Source organism: Vipera berus, assembly GCF_964194415.1.
Source record: "Vipera berus genome assembly, chromosome: 1".
In the NCBI taxonomy this organism is placed as follows: Eukaryota; Metazoa; Chordata; class Lepidosauria; order Squamata; family Viperidae; genus Vipera; species Vipera berus.
This window is the reverse complement of record NC_138202.1, coordinates 155,222,465-155,246,496: the sequence shown is the minus strand read 5'-3', so window position 1 is coordinate 155,246,496 and position 24,032 is coordinate 155,222,465. Positions and strand designations below refer to the sequence as shown.

The following is a 24,032-nucleotide window of genomic DNA, read 5'->3' as shown; positions in this document are numbered from 1 at the left end:
CAGATCCTGAAGCTAAAACTCAAATACTTTGGCCACCTAATGAGAAGGAAGGACTCACTGGAGAAGAGCCTAATGCTGGGAAAGATTGAGGGCAAGAGAAGAAGGGGACGACAGAGAATGAGGTGGCTGGATGGAGTCACTGAAGCAGTAGGCGTGAGCTTAAATGGACTCCAGAAGATGGTAGAAGACAGGAAGGCCTGGAGGAACATTGTCCATAGGGTCGCGATGGGTCGGACACGACTTCGCAGCTAACAACAATAACAATCATGCTTCTCTTTTTGTGTTCATAATCCCTGCGTATTCAGCAGAATGTATGCATTGCTGCGCATATTCAAAAACAGCTTAAGAAGAGAAGAGAAAAGGAGTTTGTAGAATCAGAGTGGGGGGGGGAACCAAATTAGTAACAATGAATTTTGTAGCAAAGGTCTGCAAAATGATCCATACTTTCTTCAGAATTTTGCCCAACTTGCTACAGTATACCCTTTTTAAAAAAAGATTCTTCATTTCAGCCCCCTTTTTGGAGTCTCCCGCAAGTGCCACGAAAAAACATTCATTATTTTAAAGTTTATTATTTCTTTCCAATCCTGAAACAGAAACAAAAGCAAAACTCTACCAAGTCCCATGCTTCCGGAAGGTTCCGGGGCCTGAAGTCATTGCTTTTCTGCAACAGTGCCAGTATGAAAATCAGGCTGGCCCTCTCTAGGTTGATTTTCCACAAGTTTGTAAAGAGTACTTTTTTCAGAGAACCTTTCTCTAATTTGATTCTTGCTGGATATTTTACCCACTTTCTATTTTTGTGGTATTGATGTATTTTTAATTTTTACGTAGGATTGTTTTATATTGTACTTTTTATGTGAGTTGCTGAGAATTATTTGGGTAGCATGCACATATGTTTCATAAGTAAATTATTTATGCAAACCTGAGGTTCCCCCACTTCCCAGAAACCAGTTCTTGGACGTGGGTGTTGCTCATAAAAATGGACATTCGGAAAATGAGCTATTTATATAAGAATAGCAAGAAAGCTGATTTTCTGATACATGAGACATTTTCTTGCTTATGTAAGGCAGGTTCACTAGTAAAGGGAGTCTGGATTTTTAAAATGTTTTTGTTAGAAACAAGAAGTGAAATTGGTAATGTATTTGCACATCCAATTTTCTACAAGAATACATACTGAGAGGCTGATTTATATATTTATCAACTTTTGCTGTGATCTCACCGGATCATGGACACAGTCATCCAACGTTTCTTAAATTAGTGTTGCTAGGTCAAAATAAAATACAAAAATAAATGAATAGCGTGTGTTACCTTCATCTGATTGCACTGGAGTTATACCATTGAGCATTCAGGGAAAGTTGATATTTCTAAAGTTTTATTTGTTGTTAAGTATTAGATCTGTGGGCAAATTAAGGAGTGTATGGAATTCAGCATTCTTCAACCTACATCTGCATGCTTCCAGGTACACATTCACTGGAATTTATACCTTTGAATCACTTATAAAAATCCTTGCAAGGGGCTTTTGTTTAGAAGGATTTACTTTTCTTCGAGATCCCTGGAACTGGCTTGACTTCAGTGTCATTTTGATGGCGTAAGTACTATACTTATTTTAAAAACTTTATAATGGACTTGAAATTGGTGCAAGGGTTTATCTTATTAGGGGGCATATATTGACCGGAATAAACAACATTCTGCCAATAGCGAAGTTTGCATTTCAATAAAAATGCAGATGGTTACATAATGTAATTGTTTATTTACATTTTAGAAATTTTTAATCCCAAGCCCTATTTAAATATTTAATTGGATGAGTTAGGACTTCAACGCTCAAAGATTCCAGCCAGCAGGGCTAAAGACTGAAGGGCATTAAATAGGGGGATTTTACTGCTGGGCATAGGACTTCAAAAGGACATTATCTAAATGGCCTTCATGAAAAAACACCGAGTAATTAGACTAAGCTCTGCCTCAATTCTGAATAACTGTGGTTTAATTCTACAGGTATGTAACAGAATTTGTAAACCTAGGCAATGTTTCAGCTCTTCGAACTTTCAGAGTATTGAGAGCTTTGAAAACTATTTCTGTAATCCCAGGTAAGGAGTGGCTTGACGAAGGGCCAGGCCCCTGGTATTTTCAGCTGTTTTTTGTGTGTTGTCATTGTGTTTGTGTGTGAACTCCCCTATTACAGATATGTGACAGAGTTTGTGGACCTGGGCAATGTCTCAGCGTTGAGAACATTCAGAGTTCTCCGGGCATTGAAAACAATATCAGTCATTCCAGGTGAGAGCTAGGTTAAAACCAGAGGCTGACTTCTTAATTTCATGGAAGTCACCCACTTTTTCGTAGATAAGTCTTGCTGATTGCTGCTAATGTTACTAAAAGGCAGGAATCGGAAGATCTTTGTCTTTTCAAATGTAACATTTATTTTGATTTGCAAAGTCAGCCTTTGAGTTTTAAAAACAATTGCATGTGACACCTACAAAATGCACAGCTTACATGTTTTATTTTGGTTCTGGGTTTGCTTTATGTTGATGCTGCTGCATTATAGATGACATTTTTTTTCTTGTATAATGGAAAGCTTTAACCAATACTATGGCTCCTGTATTGCCATATTTTTTTATATTGTTTCAATGTGTCATCTTAAACACATTTAGAAGACTGTCCAAAAACATGGTGAGATTTATTCCTGACAGAACATAAAAGAACAAGATCCCACTTCATGTTCAGATTTGAATTAAGGTGTTACAGAAGTTTTTCAAAATTAATGGTTGAAATAAGATTTTGACATATGTCTGATATTCAGTTCCCAGAATTTTTAGCCAGCATGCTGGCCCAGAAATTCTAGGAATTTCTATCCCAATATGTCAAGACGTATCGGTGAACTGAAGAAACTTCCCAAAAAAAGTGTGAGATAATTTAAAAAAATAAAAATAAATTATAATTAGAGAAGTATACACATTAAATATATTATGCCTGATCTTAGCCAAAAGGCCAAGAAGAGGCTATTAATTAAATGCCAAGGTAGTCATGGCCTAGGATCTCATCTCTCTGCTTTCACTTTTTGGGGAAATAATTTTTTTAAAAATGGATTACCTAAAATGAATATGCCATTTTTAAAGAAAAAAAAAGGGAAGCAGTACATCTCATTTTGTACTCTAGAAGATTTTTCTTCATACATTTTCACAAGTGCCAGTGCTGTCCATAAAGCTTTACCGTTTCACAAACGGGACGTGGCTTTTGCTGCATGGCATCTTAAATAGAATGGAAGGACGTTTGGCAGACACTGATCAGCGTTTTTGGTCCCTTTCTGCCTGCAGGCCTGAAGACAATTGTAGGGGCCCTCATTCAATCTGTGAAGAAGCTCTCTGATGTCATGATCCTGACCGTGTTTTGTCTGAGTGTATTTGCACTAATAGGGCTCCAACTTTTCATGGGGAACCTGAGGCACAAATGCTTGCTGTGGCCGTTGGACAATTCTACTTTTGAAGGAAATGTCACTTCCCACTTCAATAGCACAGAGGGAGAAAATGATACCTATATAAATATCACAGTGACCACTTTTAACTGGAAGGAGTACATTGAGGATGAAAGTAAGAATGCTTTAATATAATTGGTAGATAGGGGGGGGGAAATATAATCATGTATATTATCAGATGTGCCCAGCAGGGATTCTTCTACTATAAAAAGTCTCAGGAAACAGCAAAACTGTTTAAAAAATTCACCTCCTTTCTTTTCCATTGACCTTAACATAATGACATCATTTGACATAATGTCATGCAAATAACCAAAAAAAACCTAGTATTTTAAAAACTCCTAATGTTCTGTTGTGAATACAAATCACAATGAAGTGATAATGGTGAAATGATGTCATGACCCATGTTATTTGCCCCCTCCTTGACTCTCTGTAGAGTCTCTCTGGAGTTTAACATGGATTTTTAAAAAAATAAACACTTAACTTTTATGGATTTAATAAAATAATCTCTAACAAGCTAAAATAATAAATTAGGGATATAATGGTAATTGTTACAGCAATTGGTATAGACCTCTGTTTGTTTATCCAGGTGTGACTCTTACTGAATTCCCTCCCATTAATAAGGCTAAATGTTCATCTTGTGTGTGTTTGCTTTAATACACACACGGTCCTTTACAAAATTAATGGGTATCAATTGTCATTGAAAGAAGTATTCATCCTTCTGGTCTATGGAGATTCCAGAAGTGCTTTTTCCAAAAGGCAACTGGACTTTCTTGGGTTTTTTTCAATGAAAACACTTCACTTTTCACCCAAGAAGCTTCTGCAATTCTATCTGTCTGAAGGGGAATGGAAGGATTTCTATCTTTGCAGTCATCTGGTCATTAGCATTCAGAGGGTCATTTGTTATCTCTCTGAAACTTGTTGAAAATCCTCCTTGAAACGATCCAACAGGAGCTCCTTCATAACAGAGAAGAAAACATCAAACGGAGCAGTGTTGTCATTTCATACATTGCAGGAATATCTGAAAACTCAGGAGGATTTTCAACCAACACAACCTATGTGCCCACTTTAAACCCAGGAATACTTTAAGGCAGATCCTTGTCCACTCCAAAGACAAAACACTCAGACACAAACTGAGTAATCTAGTATATGCAGTGCAATGCAGTGAGGCATGTACAGGCCTGCACATTGGGGAAACAACCACTTCACAAATGCATGGCACAACATAGGAGAACAAACCCATCAGGACAAGATTCAGTGGTCCATCTGTATTAGAAAGACAAAGGTCACTCTTTTACAGACAGCAAAGTCCACATTCTGGAGAGAGAAGACCACTGGTTTGAAAGAGGGATCAAAGAGGCCATCTACATTAAGATTGGACAGCCCTCTCTCAACCGGGGAGGGATACATAGCAGTCCTTTCAACAGTCCCAAGAAGGCTCCATAGCCATCCCCAAATGACCACAATGACTCTCAGAGAACTAACAACCCGATGAGCTTCAAAGAATATAAATCCTTCCATTTTCCTCCAGTCAGTGAGAACTGAAGAAGCTTTTTAGATGAGAAGCAAAATGTTTTCAAAGAAAAAATCAAGCTTACTTGCCTTTTGTAAAAAAAAGCTCCTTGGGGATTCACCGTTATCACATACTCAGGATCCCAAGATCTCGCCTGAATTCAGTGGGGCAAACTCCTAGAAATTGGGCGTGGGACTATAATTTAAGATTTTATTAGACGTATGACAATACAAATTTATATATTTGAATCAATTAGTAGAATGTTTCTAACAATGACCATCTAAAGCTAAACATATGGAAGAGAAAGTTTTGCACTGGTGTAATTTATTTGTTGCTTAATTCAAACAAAGCTCCAAGAGGTTTACAAAATAATTCAGTAAAACAATAATAAAAATGATTGAAAAAAAGTAATAGCATTTCAAGGAATAATCCATAACTTCCATAAAAGAGGGTTTTCCTCATCACATGTTTATAATTAATTATAGTATTTTCATACTTCTGATGTTTATGGATCTATATTTGATATCTGCAAACAAAAATAGTACTGTAGTTGTTTTTTTCTTTTTCTCAATCAGGTCATTTTTATGTTTTGGAAGGACATAGAGATGCACTTCTTTGTGGTAATAGCTCAGATGCTGGGTAAGAATATTTCATAATCCGCTGTATTCCATACTGTTACAATGAAGTTAGAAAACATTTAACCTCACATGATCCAGGATCTGCAGGAGCTACTTGTGAGAAGAAGGAAGTCTTATGAGCATAAGAGATGATTGTGCATATTAAGAATGATCACTCTAATGTCACGTAATTACCTAAGCTAATGCTAGCAGAAATTAGCCCACTCCTAGTTATGCACTGGTAATGGATTTATCTAAATATAAGCGCACACTTTTTTCTATTATTTGAAACAAAATGTTTCTAAAGTATTTTGATCATCAGTGGATTAATTTTTGAAATGTATTTTAAAATTTTTTAAAAAATTGTGAGCATATCAAAATTTCTCTAAAAAGATTGCCAAGCTATTTATCAAGCCATCGGTCTGCGAGAGTTGTTTAAAATAGAAGCAGGAAAAAAACCCAACGATCCCTTTTACACCATTCTTATGTTAAAAACATCAAACCGAATAAGGCAAGAACTTCTTAAAAAATCAGTCGAAAGACAAAAATATGTATGTGCCAGTATCTATCTTTCTTAAATAATTGCCAAGCTAATTTTTGCATGCCGAGAAATTCAAGCCAATGGTTAGTTGTGGTGATGGGGGATATCATCTCTTGCAACATTATGTTTGGGATAAGAAAATCATCCTTATCTTGCATTATTATCTATTATCCTATATTTTATCAAATTGTTCCTGGCAACTTTGTTCATTTTCCCATGTTCTTCTTTTGCCTTTCCGAAACAAGTTGAGGGACATTGCACAGAAAACTACAGCAAAAGAAACTAGACATTTGGGGAAATTGGGGACTTCCTTGTTCTGTAATATTCATTTACATCTGGTTTCTCTGAATCCAACACATGTGGAACATTATTTTTAAAATATATGTATTTGAACTTTGTTTTTGTACTTTTATTAATTAACTGAAACTTTTGATTGTGGCTGGGAAACTTCTGCCTATTCAAAAAAGTTCTTTGTCCCTGCCAAATACAATTAAAGAAAAACTATGTTTGCAAATGTCATTTTAGAGATACATGTGATGCTTAATACATTTAGAATGACAAAAGTAAATGATATGGAGTGATATCAATAATAAGCAAGAAAAGCATCAAAAGCAATCACTCATTGAATTTATTTCCACCTACTATTTAGTATTGTATAGTGCCCTTGCTATACAATGACATATTTTGTCAACAATTAGTGTAAAAATACAGTAGCATGATAAAGTGCTAAAGTAGGCAGAGGTTGCCAACAAGTATGATCATTATATGAGTATTTAGCTTTGTTACTCTTCATGAATATCTCGTAGTTTACTCTAAATATGTAGCTGTTGCTGACCAGGAATTCTAGTACTGTGAAGGCTACTTATTATTATTCTTTTCACCATAATCTTTTTATCACCAGGTAAAGACTAATTTCAGATAGCTTTGAAATTACGAACTAATGTATTTTTCAGATTAAGCAAATACCCTGGTCCAATATTAGAGATTTTGGCCACTGCATCAGGTGCCTGTGTATGCTTTACAAAACATATATAATGCAAAATCTCTTTTTGTAATACATACACTAAGACAGCTGTGTTTGAAATTAATGAGCTCCCAAAGGTGCTTTTTCATGAGGCAACTGGACTTTCTTGTTTTTCTTTGAAGACGTTTAGCTTCACATCAAAGAAGCTTTTTCAGCTCTCATTGGGTGGTGAGGAATGGAAGGATTTATATTCCTTGCAGATAGCTGGTCATTTGCATTCTTTTAGAGAGTCATTGAGGCCACTTGGAGGTTTATCTGTGTCCTCAGGGTTACCTGAGAAGTGCAAATGGGTGTGGTGCCTTCTTGGAACTGCTGAAAAGGGTAGAATCTGTCAAATGAAGGCAAATATACATGTCCCAAAATAACATTGCAGGATCCAATCTGGGTCTCTCACTGGGACCAGAGATTTAGTCTTCCGAGCTTTCAGACTTTTGCTGGAGCCCATCCTCAGTCTGTGGGGTCGGTGTTCTTGAAGACGAATCATGGCATGTTCTGGCAAACAGGCCTCTTGGTATCTCAGCATGAACAGAGTGTTAGTTATTTAGGACTAAAATGTTCATTGATCTCAGTGAGATTTAAAGTGCAGCTGAACCCAGTCTTGTGCATTCGTGCACAATCAGGAACATAATGGAAAACAAATGGTTCAGATTAGAATTAAAATGTCACTTTGAAAATATTTTTAAAGTGCAAATAACAAGAATACTCGATGCAATTCTTTTTCATAGCCAATGCCCAGAAGGATATGTGTGTATAAAAGCTGGTAGAAACCCCAACTACGGCTACACAAGCTTTGACACCTTCAGCTGGGCCTTCTTATCACTCTTTCGGCTGATGACTCAGGACTTCTGGGAAAATCTTTACCAACTGGTGAGAACAGTCATGAGGCAAGGTTAATATGTATGATATTGGAACAAAAACATCAGCCTTGCTGCTGATTTATTTTAATGTAACTAACTTTTCAACAAAGAATTGCTACTTATTGTGCCTATTTGGTACGTCACTGTAGTTTTCTGATTGCAATCATAAAGTAATAATGATTTTTTAATAACTAAAACTGATTTTTTTTAAATCACGTAGATGAGTTCTTTTTTGTGTGTTTGTTTTTCTTTCTTCAACTCACTTTCCCAGACTCTACGTGCTGCTGGCAAAACATACATGATCTTTTTTGTCCTGGTGATTTTCTTGGGTTCTTTCTACCTGATCAACTTGATCCTGGCTGTTGTTGCCATGGCCTATGAAGAGCAGAATCAAGCCACCATGGAAGAAGCTGAGCAGAAAGAGGCAGAGTTCCAGCAGATGCTGGAACAGCTGAAAAAACAGCAAGAAGAGGCTCAGGTAGCTTGCTTTTAGAAGATGTCATTTTGAAACTGCTGAATTGCAGGGGATGCATTAAATGCATCTTCCCAAATTTTTATCCAAGTGCATCCCAATTGATAATGGGCAAAATATAGGATGCATATCAGAATGGGAGGTTGCTGGCTACCAGAGCCTGGAAGAGATGGAGCCACACTGATTTCATATGCTCCCTCTTCTTTTGTCATGTGAGTTGTTTATACTAGACCTTTTCTTTCCAGATCTTCTGAGCAGATTAAAAAAAAACCTATTCTTTTATGAGCCGTAAGAAGTGTCTTTGCCATACATTCAGGAGTATTTTTTTAATCCCATTTATATCCCACCCTTCTCCAAAGACTCAGGGCGGCTTACAATTTAAAGCACAAATCAATGTGCTTAGCAATAGCCTTCATTCTATGTATATGCCTGCTTATTATTAGGGCTTTCGTCCCCCCCCAAGCGGCATTATTACAAAGTCAGCTTATTGCCCCCAACAATCTGGGTCCTCATTTTACCTACCTCGGAAGGATGGAAGGCTGTATAGGGCCAACCCAGTGACATAATACCTCATCTCTGCATTCTCATGCCTTTGCCATTATGCACTATCAGGAACATGCTAAACAATACTGCCTGAAGCTGGACCTGTATCAATTGATAATGACAGTGTCGCAATACAAGGGGAGGATCATCTTGGTCATCTTGTAGATTGTTGAATCTATACTCCCATCCATTTGGAATCCCTCTTTATGGCTTCCCACTTGAGACTAAAACAGTGCCTCCTATTTTTGCTGAACTGATTTTGTAACATTATCCAAGAAATGCCCAAAGCAGTCTATTCTAACAATTAAATTGTTTGGTTAGACTACAGCACAAGCATTTATTTTTTAAAAAAAATAAGCCCTATTTTTGTGCTCCATCAGTAGTTCTGTTTAGGCATTTGCATGATAATTTTGCACAATGTAAAAAATGGGAATATTTCCCCGCACTACTCCCATGTCCTACTCACCCCATCCTTGATTTTTCCAGCTTCACACACTCAACTAAGTTCATTAAAGAATACTGAATTCATATATGCCTGATTATGAGTTCAGTTCTGAGTAATCTGCCACCAGGCTTCCAGGTAATAAGTGGAGGTCTACTTGCATTCATGGAGAAAGCAATACTTTTCTTCTCACTTCCCAACTGAATGTGTGGAGGTTGGAGAGAGCTTGTCTTGGACTGGGCAGGAGGTTAATACAACAAATACAGTTTCATCATCTACATTGTCTGAATGTTGTGATTCAGGGTCAGCCTGTGGGTTCGGCAGTTGGGTCGGATGATTCAGAGGAGGAGGAGGGGGGTGTTGGAGAGCCTCCAGAGGATAGCCCTGAGGCTCCGCAGAGCCCTCAGCCAGGCCCCTCCCATCTGGTTACGACGCAGACCCAGCTGTGTGAGCCTGACAGCATGGATGAAGATGACCCACAGCTGGCCCTGTTCAAGGACGCCTGACGCAGGAGGCAGTCAATCAGGAGTAAACAGAGGAAGGCAATGGGGCACCTCGGAAGGAGGCAGAGAGAAGCCACGCCTTGAACTGTTTAAAAGGGGAATGTGTGGGAGGGCTGGTTTGCTGAAGGCAACCGTTTGAATAGCTCCTGTTTCATGGTTCGTGTTTCTGTTTGCTCTGTTTGCTCTGTTTTATGTTAATAAATTTGGCAGGCTTAGTTCCAGCCTCTTGCCATTTTGTAAAGGGGTTGTCCCTGCCTTTTCTGCAGGGCCGATAGTAGGCTGGTACAGAACACTGAAGTCCTTAATGACGCAGTTGAACAGGGCTCTTGTAGGGAATATTGTGTTCTGTGTACTCTCTATAGCTAAGGGAAGGTAACAGTGGGCTTTTTGTTGATACAGTTTTCATACGTGATTGGAATCCCCGACATGACTGAAGTTCACATTCATGTATGCATTGGCTACTCTCACCTTCTGCTGCCAGATATGTGGAAAGCAGTTGATATAAACACCATGTTGGCATTCAAGAAAATGTAAAAATACTGCAGTAGGCGAAGCTTTTAAAAAACACTAGAAACAGTAGTTACTTTGACATTAGCTGATTCTTGAACAGCTGGTGGAATGGTCTGCTGTATTATAAAAAACAAAAACAAAAAACAACCCCTATGCAGATGTTTCAAGAGGTGATTGTGGGTTAGCAGCCTCTCTGAGCAAGCTAATTTATGCAGAGAGAGCAATTAGTCCATCTAGCTCAGCATTATTGACAATAAGCTCTCCAGGGTTTCAAGCACGGAGACTTTTCTGCCTGTTTAGAAAGGCAAAGGATCAAACTTGTCACACAAAGCAGATGCTCCGCCAGCCAAGTTTTGACTTTTTAGTCAGAATTTAGATCCTGGAGCAGAGGTCCTAAAGTAAAAAACAACAACAACAACAAATCACTTCCTTAATACAGCCTGATTAAAAACATTAGCTACTGCTATACTCCCGTATTTGCAGAAAACTGTATTACCTTTGTAGGATCCGATCTGGGTCGGTCACCAGGACCAGAGGTTTAGCCTTCCCAGCTTTCGAACCTGAGCTGGAGCCAACCCTCCGGGGCTCCAGCACAGAAAGAATATGCACTGTCTATGTATACGTTCTAGTAAAGAGAGGGTCCCTGGGGACGGGCTCCAGCACACGTCCGAAAACTTGGAAGACTAAACCTCTGATCCCGGTGACCGACCCAGATTGGATCCTGCAACATTATCCCGGGATTACGTATATTTGCCTTCGTTTGCCTGTGTTCCCTTTCTATTTCATTCCAAAGAAGACCCATCCATTACTGATGTTAGTATTTAATTGCTTTGTGACTGTGTATCCTTGGCATAATAATGGCATTCTCCACAAGGACGATGAATGTTGTAATCCAAGTAATGCCAATTCCCTGTTTCTGTAACACCACAGACAACGGCAGCTGTGGCCGCAGCATCGGTTGCATCAAGAGATTTCAGCGGCGTGGGTGGACTGGGGGAGCTCTTGGAAAGTTCTTCAGAGGCATCTAAATTAAGCTCAAAGAGCGCTAAAGAAAGAAGGAACAAAAGGAAAAAAAAGAAGCAGAAGGAGTTATTGGAAGCAGGAGATAAGGAAGAAGTGGAGAGGTTTCCTAAATCTGAATCGGAAGACAGCATCAGAAGGGGAGGTCCCTTGTCCTATGAAAAGAGAACCACAACTCACCAGGTATGCTACAGGGTTCATCTAAAATTATGCAGTAGATTCTAATATGTGTTTCAGCTCCGAAAATCAGAACCTGGTGTATCAGTCCCACATTGATGGAATTTCCTTTTACAAGACCCTGATAAATTCCATCTTTAGGAAAACGTGTGGTTTTTTTTTTGTGTGTTTTTTTTTTGTAAAGATTGGTGAACAGGGCAGGATATGCATACAGATGCTGGAGTTGTTTGTTATAGTTCCCTTTGATTTTTTATAGGGTAAGATAAAGCGGCTGCTGATTATGGATCACAATGGGCATCATCTTTTAAATTTTTTACATTTTTCCATACATAGATATATGTATATGTGTGTGTGTGTGTGTGTGTGTGTGTTGCCAATTTGGTAACCTTATTATGAAGTCACAATTCTTCTGTTTAGTGGCAAGGGTCCATTATACAGGTGAAACTCGAAAAATTAGAATATCGTGCAAAAGTTCATTTATTTCAGTAATGCAACTTAAAAGGGGAAACTAATATATGAGATAGGCTCATTACATGCAAAGCAAGATAGTTCAAGCCTTGATTTGTCATAATTGTGATGATTATGGCTTACAGCTCATGAAAACCCCAAATCCACAATCTCAGTAAATTAGAATATTGTGAAAAGGTGCAATATTCTAGGCTCAAAGTGTCCCACTCTAATCAGCTAATTAAGCCATAACACCTGCCAAGGGTTCCTGAGCCTTTAAATGGTCTCTCAGTCTGGTTCAGTAGGAATCACAATCGTGGGGAAGACTGCTGACCTGACAGTTGTGCAGAAAACCATCATTGACACCCTCCATAAGGAGGGAAAGCCTCAAAAGGTAATTGCAAAAGAAGTTGGATGTTCCCAAAGTGCTGTATCAAAGCACATTAATAGAAAGTTATGTGGAAGGGAAAAGTGTGGAAGAAAAAGGTGCACAAGCAGCACCGCAGCCTGGAGAGGATTGTCAGGAAAAGGCCATTCAAAAGTGTTGGGGACTTTCACAAGGAGTGGACTGAGGCTGGAGTCAGTGCATCAAGAGCCACCACACACAGACGGATCCTGGACATGGGCTTCAAATGTCGTATTCCTCTTGTCAAGCCGCTCCTAAACAACAAACAACATCAGAAGCGTCTTACCTGGGCTAAAGAAAAACAGACCTGGTCTGTTGCTCAGTGGTCCAAAGTCCTCTTTTCTGATGAGAGCAACTTTTGCATCTCATTTGGAAACCAAGGACCCAGAGTCTGGAGGAAGAATGGAGAGGCACACACTGCAAGATGCTTGAAGTCCAGTGTGAAGTTTCCACAGTCTGTGTGGATTTGGGGAGCCATGTCATCTGCTGGTGTTGGTCCACTGTGCTTCATTAAGTCCAGGGTCAACGCAGCCATCTACCAGGAGATTTTGGAGCACTTCATGCTTCCTTCCACAGACGAGCTTTATGGGGATGCTGACTTCATTTTCCAGCAGGACTTGGCACCTGCCCACACTGCCAAAACCTGGTTCAGTGACCATGGGATTACTGTGCTTGATTGGCCAGAAAACTCGCCTGACCTGAATCCCATAGAGAATCTATGGGGCATTGTTAAGAGAAAGATGAGAGACATGAGACCGAACAATGCAGAAGAGCTGAAGGCCGCTATTGAAGCATCCTGGTCTTCCATAACACCTCAGCAGTGCCACAGGCTGATAGCTTCCATGTCAGGCCGCATTGAGGCAGTAATTGCTGCAAAAGGGGCCCAAACCAAGTACTGAGTACATATGCATGCTTATACTTTTCAGAGGTCCGATATTGTTCTATGTACACTCCTTGTTTTATTGATTGCATGTAATATTCTAATTTTCTGAGATTGTGGATTTGGGGTTTTCATGAGCTGTACACCATAATCCTCACAATTATGACAAATCACGGCTTGAACTATCTTGCTTTGCATGTAATGAGTCTATCTCATATATTAGTTTCCCCTTTTAAGTTGCATTACTGAAATAAATGAACTTTTGCACGATATTCTAATTTTTTGAGTTTCACCTGTAGTTAGTGTTTCTTTTCTTTCCAGATTCCAGGACAACCATAGGGTTACGAGTATGGGATAATATGCCACCAATAGCTACCCTGAAAAGCAAAAGCAACTTCAGTTACAACTTAAGCATTTGTGCTTGTGGGTAAAATATAGAAGCACGATAGTTTATTTGTTCTTTGTTAATATACTTGTATCCCACCATAAGGAGGGAGGCTTATGTTCAAAATGTATTTGTTCAGTAAAGAAATAGAGATAGAGGTGATAGAGTTGATGTTGAGATAGAGGCAGAGATCTTGGTGCACCTAGAAATTCCCCTTCTTCTTTTGATGCATTTGATGCCATCTGGTTTCTTTTCACCTCTCTCATTCTTTGGCTCAGAAAGAGGGGTGTGATGGCTTAGTGGTTAAAGACGCTGAATTTGCCAGTTGACAGCCCGGGTTTGAGACCCGAGCTCCACCCAACGGGGTGAACTCCTGTTACTTGCCCCAGGTTCTGCCCACCTAGCAGCTTGAAAGCATGCAAATGTGAGTAGATAAATAGTTTGAAAACATGCAAATGTGAGTAGATAAACAGGTACTTTGGTAGGAAAATAACAGCATTCCGTGTGCCTTTGGCAGTATAGACATTCTGTCCACATGACCACAGAAATTGTCTTTAGACAATGCTGGCTCCCTGGGCTAAGAAACGAGAGATGAGTACCTGTGCCCTATAATCAGACTTAATTGACAGGGAAACCTTTATCTTTTTCTCTTTGGCTCAGAAGGACCCTAAAGCTACTTACGATAATTAAAAGCAATAAAATCAAAATGGAGAGTTACACTGTTTATTTACTTTATTTATCATGTGGCAAACTCCTAAGGCCTTCTCATAGTGATGTGTTTTAAGCCAGGAGATCACAAGGATTGTCAGGCTGCTGTCGTGGAAGAATTAGCCAACTCTGTGTCGCTGCCCAGGGGACGTCTGAGTTTAGAGATTCCTACACTAGTCAGGGAGGCTTCTTCCTTGTCCTCCATAGTATACTGTAAAAAGAAGAAACAATTAAAATTATCACTATTTACGCTAAGGGTACAGAACTGACTCCAGACTAAAAGCCGCACAACAATGAATTTAATTAACACCCAATGAAGTCTCCCTTGAATCAAGTAACTATATGGACCCTCCCGTGCTATTACCTTAGCAACAATATACAAGTTGTTTGCTTATAGCAATAGCAATAGCACTTAGATTTATGTATCGCCTCACAGTGCTTTACAGCCATTTCTGAGCTGTTTATAGAATCAGCTTATTGCCCCCAACCATCTGGGATCCTCATTTTACCGACCTCGGAGGGATGGAAGGCAGAGTCAGTCTTGAGCTGGTCAGAATCGAACTGCTGGCAGTGAGCAGTGAGTTAGCCCGCAATATGGCATTCTAACTTCTGTGCCACCACGGCTCCACTTTATAGTTTAAAAAAAGGGAGTGGGGAAGTACATTACAAGTAAAAATTCAGTAGAGAAAGTCTTGGTTAGAAAGTTACTTTATTGGACTGAAGTAGATCTCATACTAGCAGAAGAAAAATAATTACAGACATAAGAACAAAATGCATTATGAATGTAAAAATATTATTTATTTATTTATTTATTTATTTAGTGCTTTCAAGTCAGTTTTTGATTCCTGGTGACTTCCTTGGACTAGTTCCTGCAGTTTTCTTGACAAGGTTTTTCAGAAGTGGTTTTATCTAGGGCTGAAAGGATGCGACTAGCCCAGGGGTAGGCAACCTTGGCTCTTTTATGACTCGTGGACTTCAACTCCCAGAATTCCTGAGCCAGCCATGCTGAGGAGAAAGGGAGAGGTTTCCATGCTGAGCCATGCTGGCTCAGGAATTCTGGGAGTTGAAGTCCACGAGTCATAAAAGAGCCAAGGTTGCCTACCCCTGGTCTAGCCCAAGATTACCCAGTTGGCCTTGCGTCTAAGGGGAAACTAGAATGCCTGGTCTCCCAGTTTCTAGCTTGATGCCTTTAACCACAACACCAAACTGGCTCTAAAATCTGAAGTGCAACAACAGAATTGGATTTAAACTTATGACTCAACCTTTATATCACCAATTCTGTTATTTGTTTCTTAATAATTCAGTTCCAAGAAACAGATTTTGCTACCTTATAAGTGATGGCTAGATATGAATGAGATAAAAGAGTCCATTACAATGTGTCTGATCTGCCTACATAGTTTGGTAAAAGAGATGTTATTAGCAATCCTTATAAAAGGAACAATATGATAGAGCATGTGTCACTGATTCAACCAGACCAGGACAGATAAGTACATAATCATTCAAAACGTGGGGCACTTGTATAAAAATACACAGCGGCCTCTTCAGGAGAAGTCTTAGAAAGGGAAGGAAAGATCGCTTTATTTCAAGAGACAGTTTACCTGCCTGGAATGATGTTGATTATATAAAGTTGGGATGGGATAACTTTCTGGCCAGTATTATAGCTTTAGCCAAATATATGAGTTTATCTTGCCAAACAGGGCTTCTAGGGAAATAAGAAATAAGGCTTTATTTTGGAATCCAAAAACCTGCCCTCAGAAAGTTAGGTTGTATTTTCCCCAAATACAGAAATCTTTATAGGCATAGGCCTGCACGCCAAATGAAAGATTTTGCAATATTTACTCTTTGAAACTTCCCAGAAACTGGCCTCCCATTTGAATTTAGAAAAAAAATCTTAAAAGAGTATCAGATCATGGCCTCTGTGGGATTTGGGCTTCTCATGACCTTGTGTGTCATGAAATACTTGTAGTGTCTAACTTGCTTTACCGTGTGGCCTCCAATCTGCCATTTGTGTTTGATCCTCTTTTTCCCCCCAAAGAACTTTAAAAAACCTTAACTTTAGTTTTTGTGTTATCTTATTATGTTAAGTCTTCCTTATTGTGAAGGGCTGTGACGCTTTCATATCCTACCACCAAGGAAAGGAAAGAATGGTATTGCCTACCTAAAGTAAAGCAGGAATAAGATCAAGTGAAGTACTAATACCGCTTTACAATGCTTTGGTAAGGCCACACCTGGAATACTGCATCCAGTTTTGGTCACCACGATGTAAAAAAGATGTCGAGACTATAAAGGGTACAGAGAAGAGCAACAAAGATGATTGGGGGACTGGAGGCTAAAACATATAGGGAACGGTTGCTGGAATTGGGTATGTGTAGTTTAACGAAGAGAAGGGTGAGGGGTGACATGATAGCAGTGTTCCAATATCTCAGGGGCTGCCACAAAGAAGAGGGAGTCAGGCTATTCTCCAAAGCACCTGAAAGCAGGACAAGAAGCAATGGATGGAAATTAGTCAAGGAGAGAAGCAACCTAGAACTAAGGAGAAACTTCCTGACAGTTAGAACAATTAACCAGTGGAACAACCTGCCTCCAGAAGCTGTGAATGCTCCAACACTAGAAGTTTTTAAGAAGAGACTGGACAGCCATTTGCCTGAGCAGGGGGTTGGACTAGATGACCTCCAAGGTCCCTTCCAACTTCTTCTTCTTCTTCTTCTTCTTCTTCTTCTTCTTCTTCTTCTTCTTCTTCTTCTTCTTATTATTATTATTATTATTATTATTATTATTATTATTATTATTATTATTATTATTATTATTATTATTATTATTATTATTATTATTATTATTATTATTATTATTATTATTTGTGTTTTCAAGTACCCGGTTTACAGAATTTAAGTAAATACTGCATGCAAAGAGGGCCAAAGACTGTTTCTTCCCTACTTACTTACTTACATACTTATTTATTTATTTATTTATTATCAAACTTGTATTCCTCCCATCTCATCCAAGGTAACTCTAGGCAGCTTATGGACTTTAAATAAAGTAGAATATAAAACATCAAGACAATAAATAGAGATCATATTGACAAATATTTCGTATTACACTAAGTGTATTTGGGCATTGCAATGGATTCTCTAAAGTCTAAGAGATGGTTGTCTGATAAATATTTGCCTGAAAAAGTTACTTTTTCTTGTAACTTCAGCAATTATCTCTATCTTTTCCTTAAAAGAGCACTTAGAGTTTAATATGAGTACTCATATTGATGAGTACTACTGCAATGTCTAAACAAAATCGTTAGTTGCAGTGGTCATTGTGAATCTTAAGTTACTGAAAAGAAATTCAAATATAGGAACAATTGTTTATGTGTATGTGGTTTCTTCTGACATTGGTGATGACTTTATTTATTGCTACTAATGAAATATGCAGGGAAGGAGCAAAAGTTCCCATTAAGGATTTCTTGTAGTGCAATTAAATAAAAGGATAAGCAAGCAGAAAGAAATTGATTTTGTTCGTGCTCTCTATTTCAAAATCATCACTTCAGTCTCCTGTGGCTGCTGAAAGCATTCATTGATGAAGCAGCGTGATTAATAAATGGTGCATTAATTGCAGTGGCTTAGTTAAATAGATCTAGCCACTGAGTTTCACCAGTAACTGTATGTAACAGCTGACCGGTCAATGTGTCCTTTTTTTGTCTTTGGAAGACATTTCCTTATATTTGAAGTGTTCCACTCAAGGAAGCAGAGGATGAATGGAAGAATATATGACCCATTGTTCTCAGGTGGTCTCGTAGAACAGGTCCGAGCTAGATATCTTAATTTGCAAGAATGCATGTCAAAGATGAGATTGTAGAATAACGGCATTTATTTCTTTCATTTATAAGTTCTTTGCTTTCCTGAGAGACACTGTCAGGGAAGCCACCCGTCTACAGACAGTTCCCAACAATAACTGGTTTGCTTTTGTTCTTTCTTTTTTTTTCTTTTTTTGCCTCTCTCACAGTCTTTGCTGAGCTTTCGTGGCTCCCTGTTTTCCCCACGCCGCAGTAGCAGAACAAGCATTTTCAGCTTCCGAGGGAGAGCAAAGGATATTGGGTCAGAGAATGACTTTGCTGATGACGAGCACAGCACTCTGGAAGACAACGAGAGCCGGAGAGAGTCTCTCTTTGTTCCAAACAGACAAACAAGTGAGCGTCGCAACAGCACTGCCAGTCAAATCAGCCTGTCATCAAAGATGGTGCCGGTGCTTCCTGCAAATGGGAAGATGCACAGCACAGTGGATTGCAATGGTGTTGTTTCCTTAATGGGAGGACCTCCTGCACTCCCTTCACCTACTGGACAATTTTTACCAGAGGTGATTAAGCCCCATTTGTTGCATTTGACCTTGCCTGAAATACTTACTTGCTATATTTCTGGACTGTCCATCCTTTCATCTTGAGATACTTGCGTCTACCTTGCCTGAGGGTGTGTCTGATTGACTCATCCCTTCTTCAGAACTCTAAGCAATGAAAATGCTCTTTGAGAGTTGGGAAATCTCAAGAAAAAGGGACAGAGGGATGGAGAATTAATAAGAAATTAAGCTTGGGCGAGCAGGAACTCTGCTTGTGCCGTCACTTCCTCTGATTTGTCTGTTTCCTATCCTTGCAGAAGAGATAGATGTGATGATATATATTTGACTGCCTCAGAGTAACTTTTGTGTGCTCTTTCACTAAAACCTGCAACATACTGTCATAAAAGTTTAATTCTTTTGTGACATTTTCAGATTATAGTGAAGAGATTTACACTTAAAGCTTTAAACTGATAATAGAATAGAACAGAACAGAACAGAACAGAACAGAACAGAATAGAGCTGGAAGGGACCTTGGAGGTCTTCTAGCCCCCTGCTCAAGCAGGAGAACCTATACCATTTCAGACAAGTGACTGTCCAGTCTCTTCCTAAAAACCTCCAGTGATGGAGCGCCCACGATTTCTGGAGGCAAGCTGTTCCACTGGTTAATTGTCCTCACTGTTAGAAAGTTTCTTCTTAATTCCAGGTTGCTTTTCTCTTTGATCAGTTTCCAACCATTGTTTCTTGTCCTGCCCTCTGGTGCTTTGGAGAATAGTTTGACGCCCTCTTCTTTGTGGCAGCCCCTCAAATACTGGAATACTGTTATCATGTCACCCCTGTTTCTTCTTTACTTTAGACTAGCCAAACCCAAGTCCTGCAGCCGTTCTTCGTATGTATTAGTCACCAGGCCTTTGATCATCTTGGTTGCTCTTCTCTGAACTTAGTCTGAAACCATTTTGGGAAAGACAGAAAAAGATTCTTAGATCAACTGTGAGGAAACATCTCACTTCCATTATCACATAATAAATGATAGGTCTAATAGCATTAACTGGCACACAGAGATGAGATCTGGAAAGTTTTTTTCCCCCCTAAGGCAGGGGTCTTCAAACTTGGCCCTTTTTTGACTTGTGGACTTCAACTCCCAGAATTCCTCAGCCAGCGTGCCTGGCTGAGGAATTCTGGGAGTTGAAGTCCACAAGTCATAAAAGGGCCAAGTTTGAAGACCCCTGCCCTAAGGTTACATAAGTACCAAGGATGGTCCAACAACACTCAATCTGTCTTTCACTCCTGCAATACATTAAAATGAAAATATTTTTATTTTTAGGGTATAACAACTGAAACAGAAATAAGAAAAAGAAGATTAAGCTCTTATCAGATTTCTATGGAACTGATGGAAGAATCTGCAGCAAGGCAGAGAGCCATGAGCATAGCCAGCATCCTTACAAATACTATGGAAGGTATGGTGGGATGTGAAGCCATTGTTTTAACGTGAAGTGATATCACTCTGATTTCATTCTCTCAAATGGAAGCAGTTTTACTTACTGAAATCCTAGTAGGCATATATTTAATAGTTCCAGGATTCCAGTACTTTTTTTTTCTTTTTGTGGGAATGATGGTAGCAGAGCAAGTGGAATGTAGGGATGGTTAAGAGTTGCTGGCTTCCAACATTCTGTGCCACACTATGGTGGGACAACTTCGTTCAGTAGTGAATGAGGACTGGATCAAAATGCTAATGTTTCAGATTAACAGAGAAAGATAGAATTCATGAAAAGATCAGCCTGAATAGTTAAAGATCAGCTACTGTACATAGAATCAAGTGATTATTTTAAAAATAGCATATTCAAACAATTTAAAATATGACTCTGACTTCAAAAGTAATATATTTGCAACTCTTTCGTTGTAGTAATTTTATTGCTGTATTTTATTACTGTTCTTAGCCACATAGAATTGTATGTAACAAGATACATGTAAATTTAATAAATTAATTCAAAGAGCAGGCCAGATAAAGCAATGAAGGGCAGTCCACGATCCAGGTGTGCTAGTTTTTCTACCTTCACTGAAAAATTGAAGTCTTCCTTCATTTTCCCCTAATGTTTACTGGTTTAACTGCAGCAAACTCTTATGTTGAATAAGACTTAATTGCGGCTAAGACAATAAGTAGTAAGAGTCCATTTGTTTCAGTTAAAATGTCCTGTGTCAGAATTAATTCTGAAGACTGTATGAAAACATGTTTAGTTATAAAGGTACATATTTCCGTGGAATCCTCTTCTTTTGCTAGATGTTTCTATCGGCTGTGTAAATAAATTAGTAAGCAATAGTAATAAACATATACATAAGGAAATTTCCCATGCATTCTTAATTTTATGTAGTTTATCAGAATACTGCAGAATATGGAATACATTAAATTGAAAAAGCTAATACATATCTTTCATCAATCTCCAGAACTTGAAGAATCCCGGCAGAAGTGTCCACCATGCTGGTATAGATTTGCAAATGTTTTCTTGATTTGGGATTGCTGGAGCCCTTGGTTAAAAGTAAAGCACATTGTGAATTTGATAGTGATGGATCCATTTGTCGATCTTGCTATTACTATTTGCATAGTTTTGAATACACTGTTTATGGCCATGGAACATTACCCAATGACTTCTGATTTCTACCAAGTACTTTCAGTGGGAAACCTGGTATGTATTTGACAAACAGGATTTAAAACCTCTGTATCTCATATGTGTGTCCAGCATCTTTCTGTAGGAATTGTTAAGTGTGCAGTACAGGATTTTAAATTATTAAGAATAAGTATTGAACCCAATGCAAAAAAAAACATCATCAGTAAAGTATTGAGGTATCCATTTCATAATAAACAAAGAGCCAGGAAAATTTCCTCCAAAGTTAAATAATTGGATATTAGGCTTATTCCTTTTTCTATTAAGTATTGATTTATATTATAGCTCCACAATGGCTTTGGCCCTGTTTCAGAACTGCTGGTTTCATTTGTGAAAAGGGAAATGTTTCTTGATGTATTTCTGAAACTCACAGGGAAAAGAAGCTATTGTATGGGAAGAAAAATGCAGTGGCTGCCTCTTAAATTGGATCTGAAAAACATGCTCTTCATTTATTTATTTATTTTGATTGATTTAATTGAGTATGTGCCATCATGTCATTCTCCACTCTTAGCAACCACATAGATAGATTTTTTTCCTCCATGACGACCTGTCCCTAACATGGTCTTTCAGGTATTTCTACGGTGTACTCATTCCCACGATAACTGAGTCCACCCATTTGCTGCTGCTTCTCTTCTTTTCTTTTCTTCCACATTTCCCAGCATTCGACCCCTCTCTAGCTCTCAGAGCAATAGCGTTAGCATTTAGGCTTATATACTGCCCCAGAACGCTTTACAGCACTCTCTGGGCAGTTTACAATGTAAGCATTATTTGCGTATTGTTCCCAACAATCTGGGTCCTCGTTTCGCCAACCTTGGAAGGATGGAAGGCTGAGTTGATTTGAGGCCCTGTCAAGATCCAACTCCAGGCTGTGGGCAGAGTTTGCCTGCACTACTACACTTTAACCACAGCACCACCAGGGCTCCTCATATAATGTGTGCAAAATAAGCTAATTTCAGCCTGGTCATTTATACCCTGAGGGAAAACTTTGAGTTGACTCGTTCCCTCCATTTCTTTATTTCCTTGGTATGCTCAGGGGTCATCTCCAACTCCAAAGTTCAAAAGCATCAATATGTTCCCTATCCTTCTTCAAACTCCAAGTTTCAGGTCCATAGAGTGTCACAGAGAATACTTGTATATATATAAAAGAGTCACCTTTAGTGAGATAGGCAGTTATATAAATGCGGTCAGTAAACAAAACATAATGATATGTGGGAAAGACCTTGGGAGATGAGGTGAAGAGATGCTGCCTAGTGAATGGTCAAACAAGGGCAGCGGTGGGATTCAAATATGTGAACAACTGTTTCTCTGTGTGGATGCTGGTTCCAGAAGTCTGTTCTGGGCCTGGGCAACAAAAAGTTAGCTATCGGTTCTGCCAAAGTGGTGTGAACTGGCTGAATCCCACCAATGGATAAGGGACAGTGTAGCCCACAACTGCATAGTAGTTGGAGGAAGAGGCTCAGAAGTTCTTGATCTGTAAAGGTGGGAACAGGAGAATTTTACTTTCAGGCTTGCAAGATTTTATTATCTCTACAATTAAATATAATTAATTTATCTGGTCATGTTTTCTGTCTGGTCTGCCTGGTAAGGCTGACAATGTACTGTTCTGATCTTTGTAGGTATAGACCACGGGTCGGCCACCTGCGGCTCCGGAGCCGCATGCGGCTCTTTGAGCCGTCTCCTGCGGCTCCCAGCCGCCCGGTGCGCGTGCACCTCTTCGAACGGGCAGTGGTGCGCGTGCACCTCTCCAAATGGAGCGTGGCACCGCCTGTTTGGAGAGGTGCGCACGCATCTCTCCGAATGGGCGGAAGTGCACGCGCACCTCTCCAAACCTTTGGAGAGGTGCGCGCGCACCTCCGCCCGAACAGGCAGTGGCGCCGCTCGTTGGGAAAGCTGCTGCGGCCCGTTTGCACAGCTGCCGCTTTCAGAGGAAGGCGGCAGCCTGCAAACGGGCCGCGGCAGCTTTCCCAACAAGCGGCGCCGCTGCCCATTCCGAGAGGTGCGCGCGCACCTCTCCGAATGAGCGGAGGTGTACGCGCACCTCTCCAAACCTTTGGAGAGGTGCGCGCGCACCTCCACGCGAACGGGCAGCGGCGCCGCTCTTTGGGAAAGCTGCCACGGCACGTTTGCAGGCTGCCGAAGGCGGCAGCTCTGCAAACGGGCCACGGCAGCTTTCCCAACAAGCGGCGCCGCTGCCCGTTCCGAGAGGTGCACGCGCACCTCTCCGAACGAGCGGAGGTGCGCGTGCATCTCCGCGCGAACGGGCAGCGGCGCCGCTTTTAGGGAAAGCTGCCGCGGCACGTTTGCAGGCTGCCGAAGGCGGCAGCTCTGCAAATGGGCCGTCGCCGTCACACAAACGGTTCCATCATACATTAAAAAAATGGCAACCGCGCGCATCCACGCATGCGCAAGAAAAAACGTTTTGGTCTTAATGGTCTTAATTCGAGGACTCTCTGTAATGCATTAATAGCAGTATGCCAGTGGAAGCTGAAGAAGCAGTGTAGAACAGTCTTAAGCTAAAGCGTGTCATACTCATCAAGGGGCAAGATTATTACT

At 39.8% G+C, this 24,032-nt stretch overlaps 1 protein-coding gene across 1 annotated transcript in view; it reads left to right on the top strand.

The window, feature by feature from the left end:
* LOC308664440 (sodium channel protein type 3 subunit alpha-like) overlaps window positions 1-24,032 on the top strand; it is a gene marked incomplete at its 3' end in the record, with an annotated part of 69,467 nt that overhangs the window by 5,215 nt on the left and 40,220 nt on the right. Inside the window, 11 exon segments of the mRNA XM_081321677.1 lie at window positions 1,457-1,585; window positions 1,990-2,091; window positions 2,093-2,268; window positions 3,306-3,578; window positions 5,549-5,612; window positions 7,881-8,022; window positions 8,284-8,490; window positions 11,413-11,685; window positions 18,496-18,846; window positions 20,144-20,276; window positions 21,262-21,500. Coding sequence (XP_081177803.1) covers window positions 1,457-1,585; window positions 1,990-2,091; window positions 2,093-2,268; window positions 3,306-3,578; window positions 5,549-5,612; window positions 7,881-8,022; window positions 8,284-8,490; window positions 11,413-11,685; window positions 18,496-18,846; window positions 20,144-20,276; window positions 21,262-21,500 — 2,089 coding nt within the window.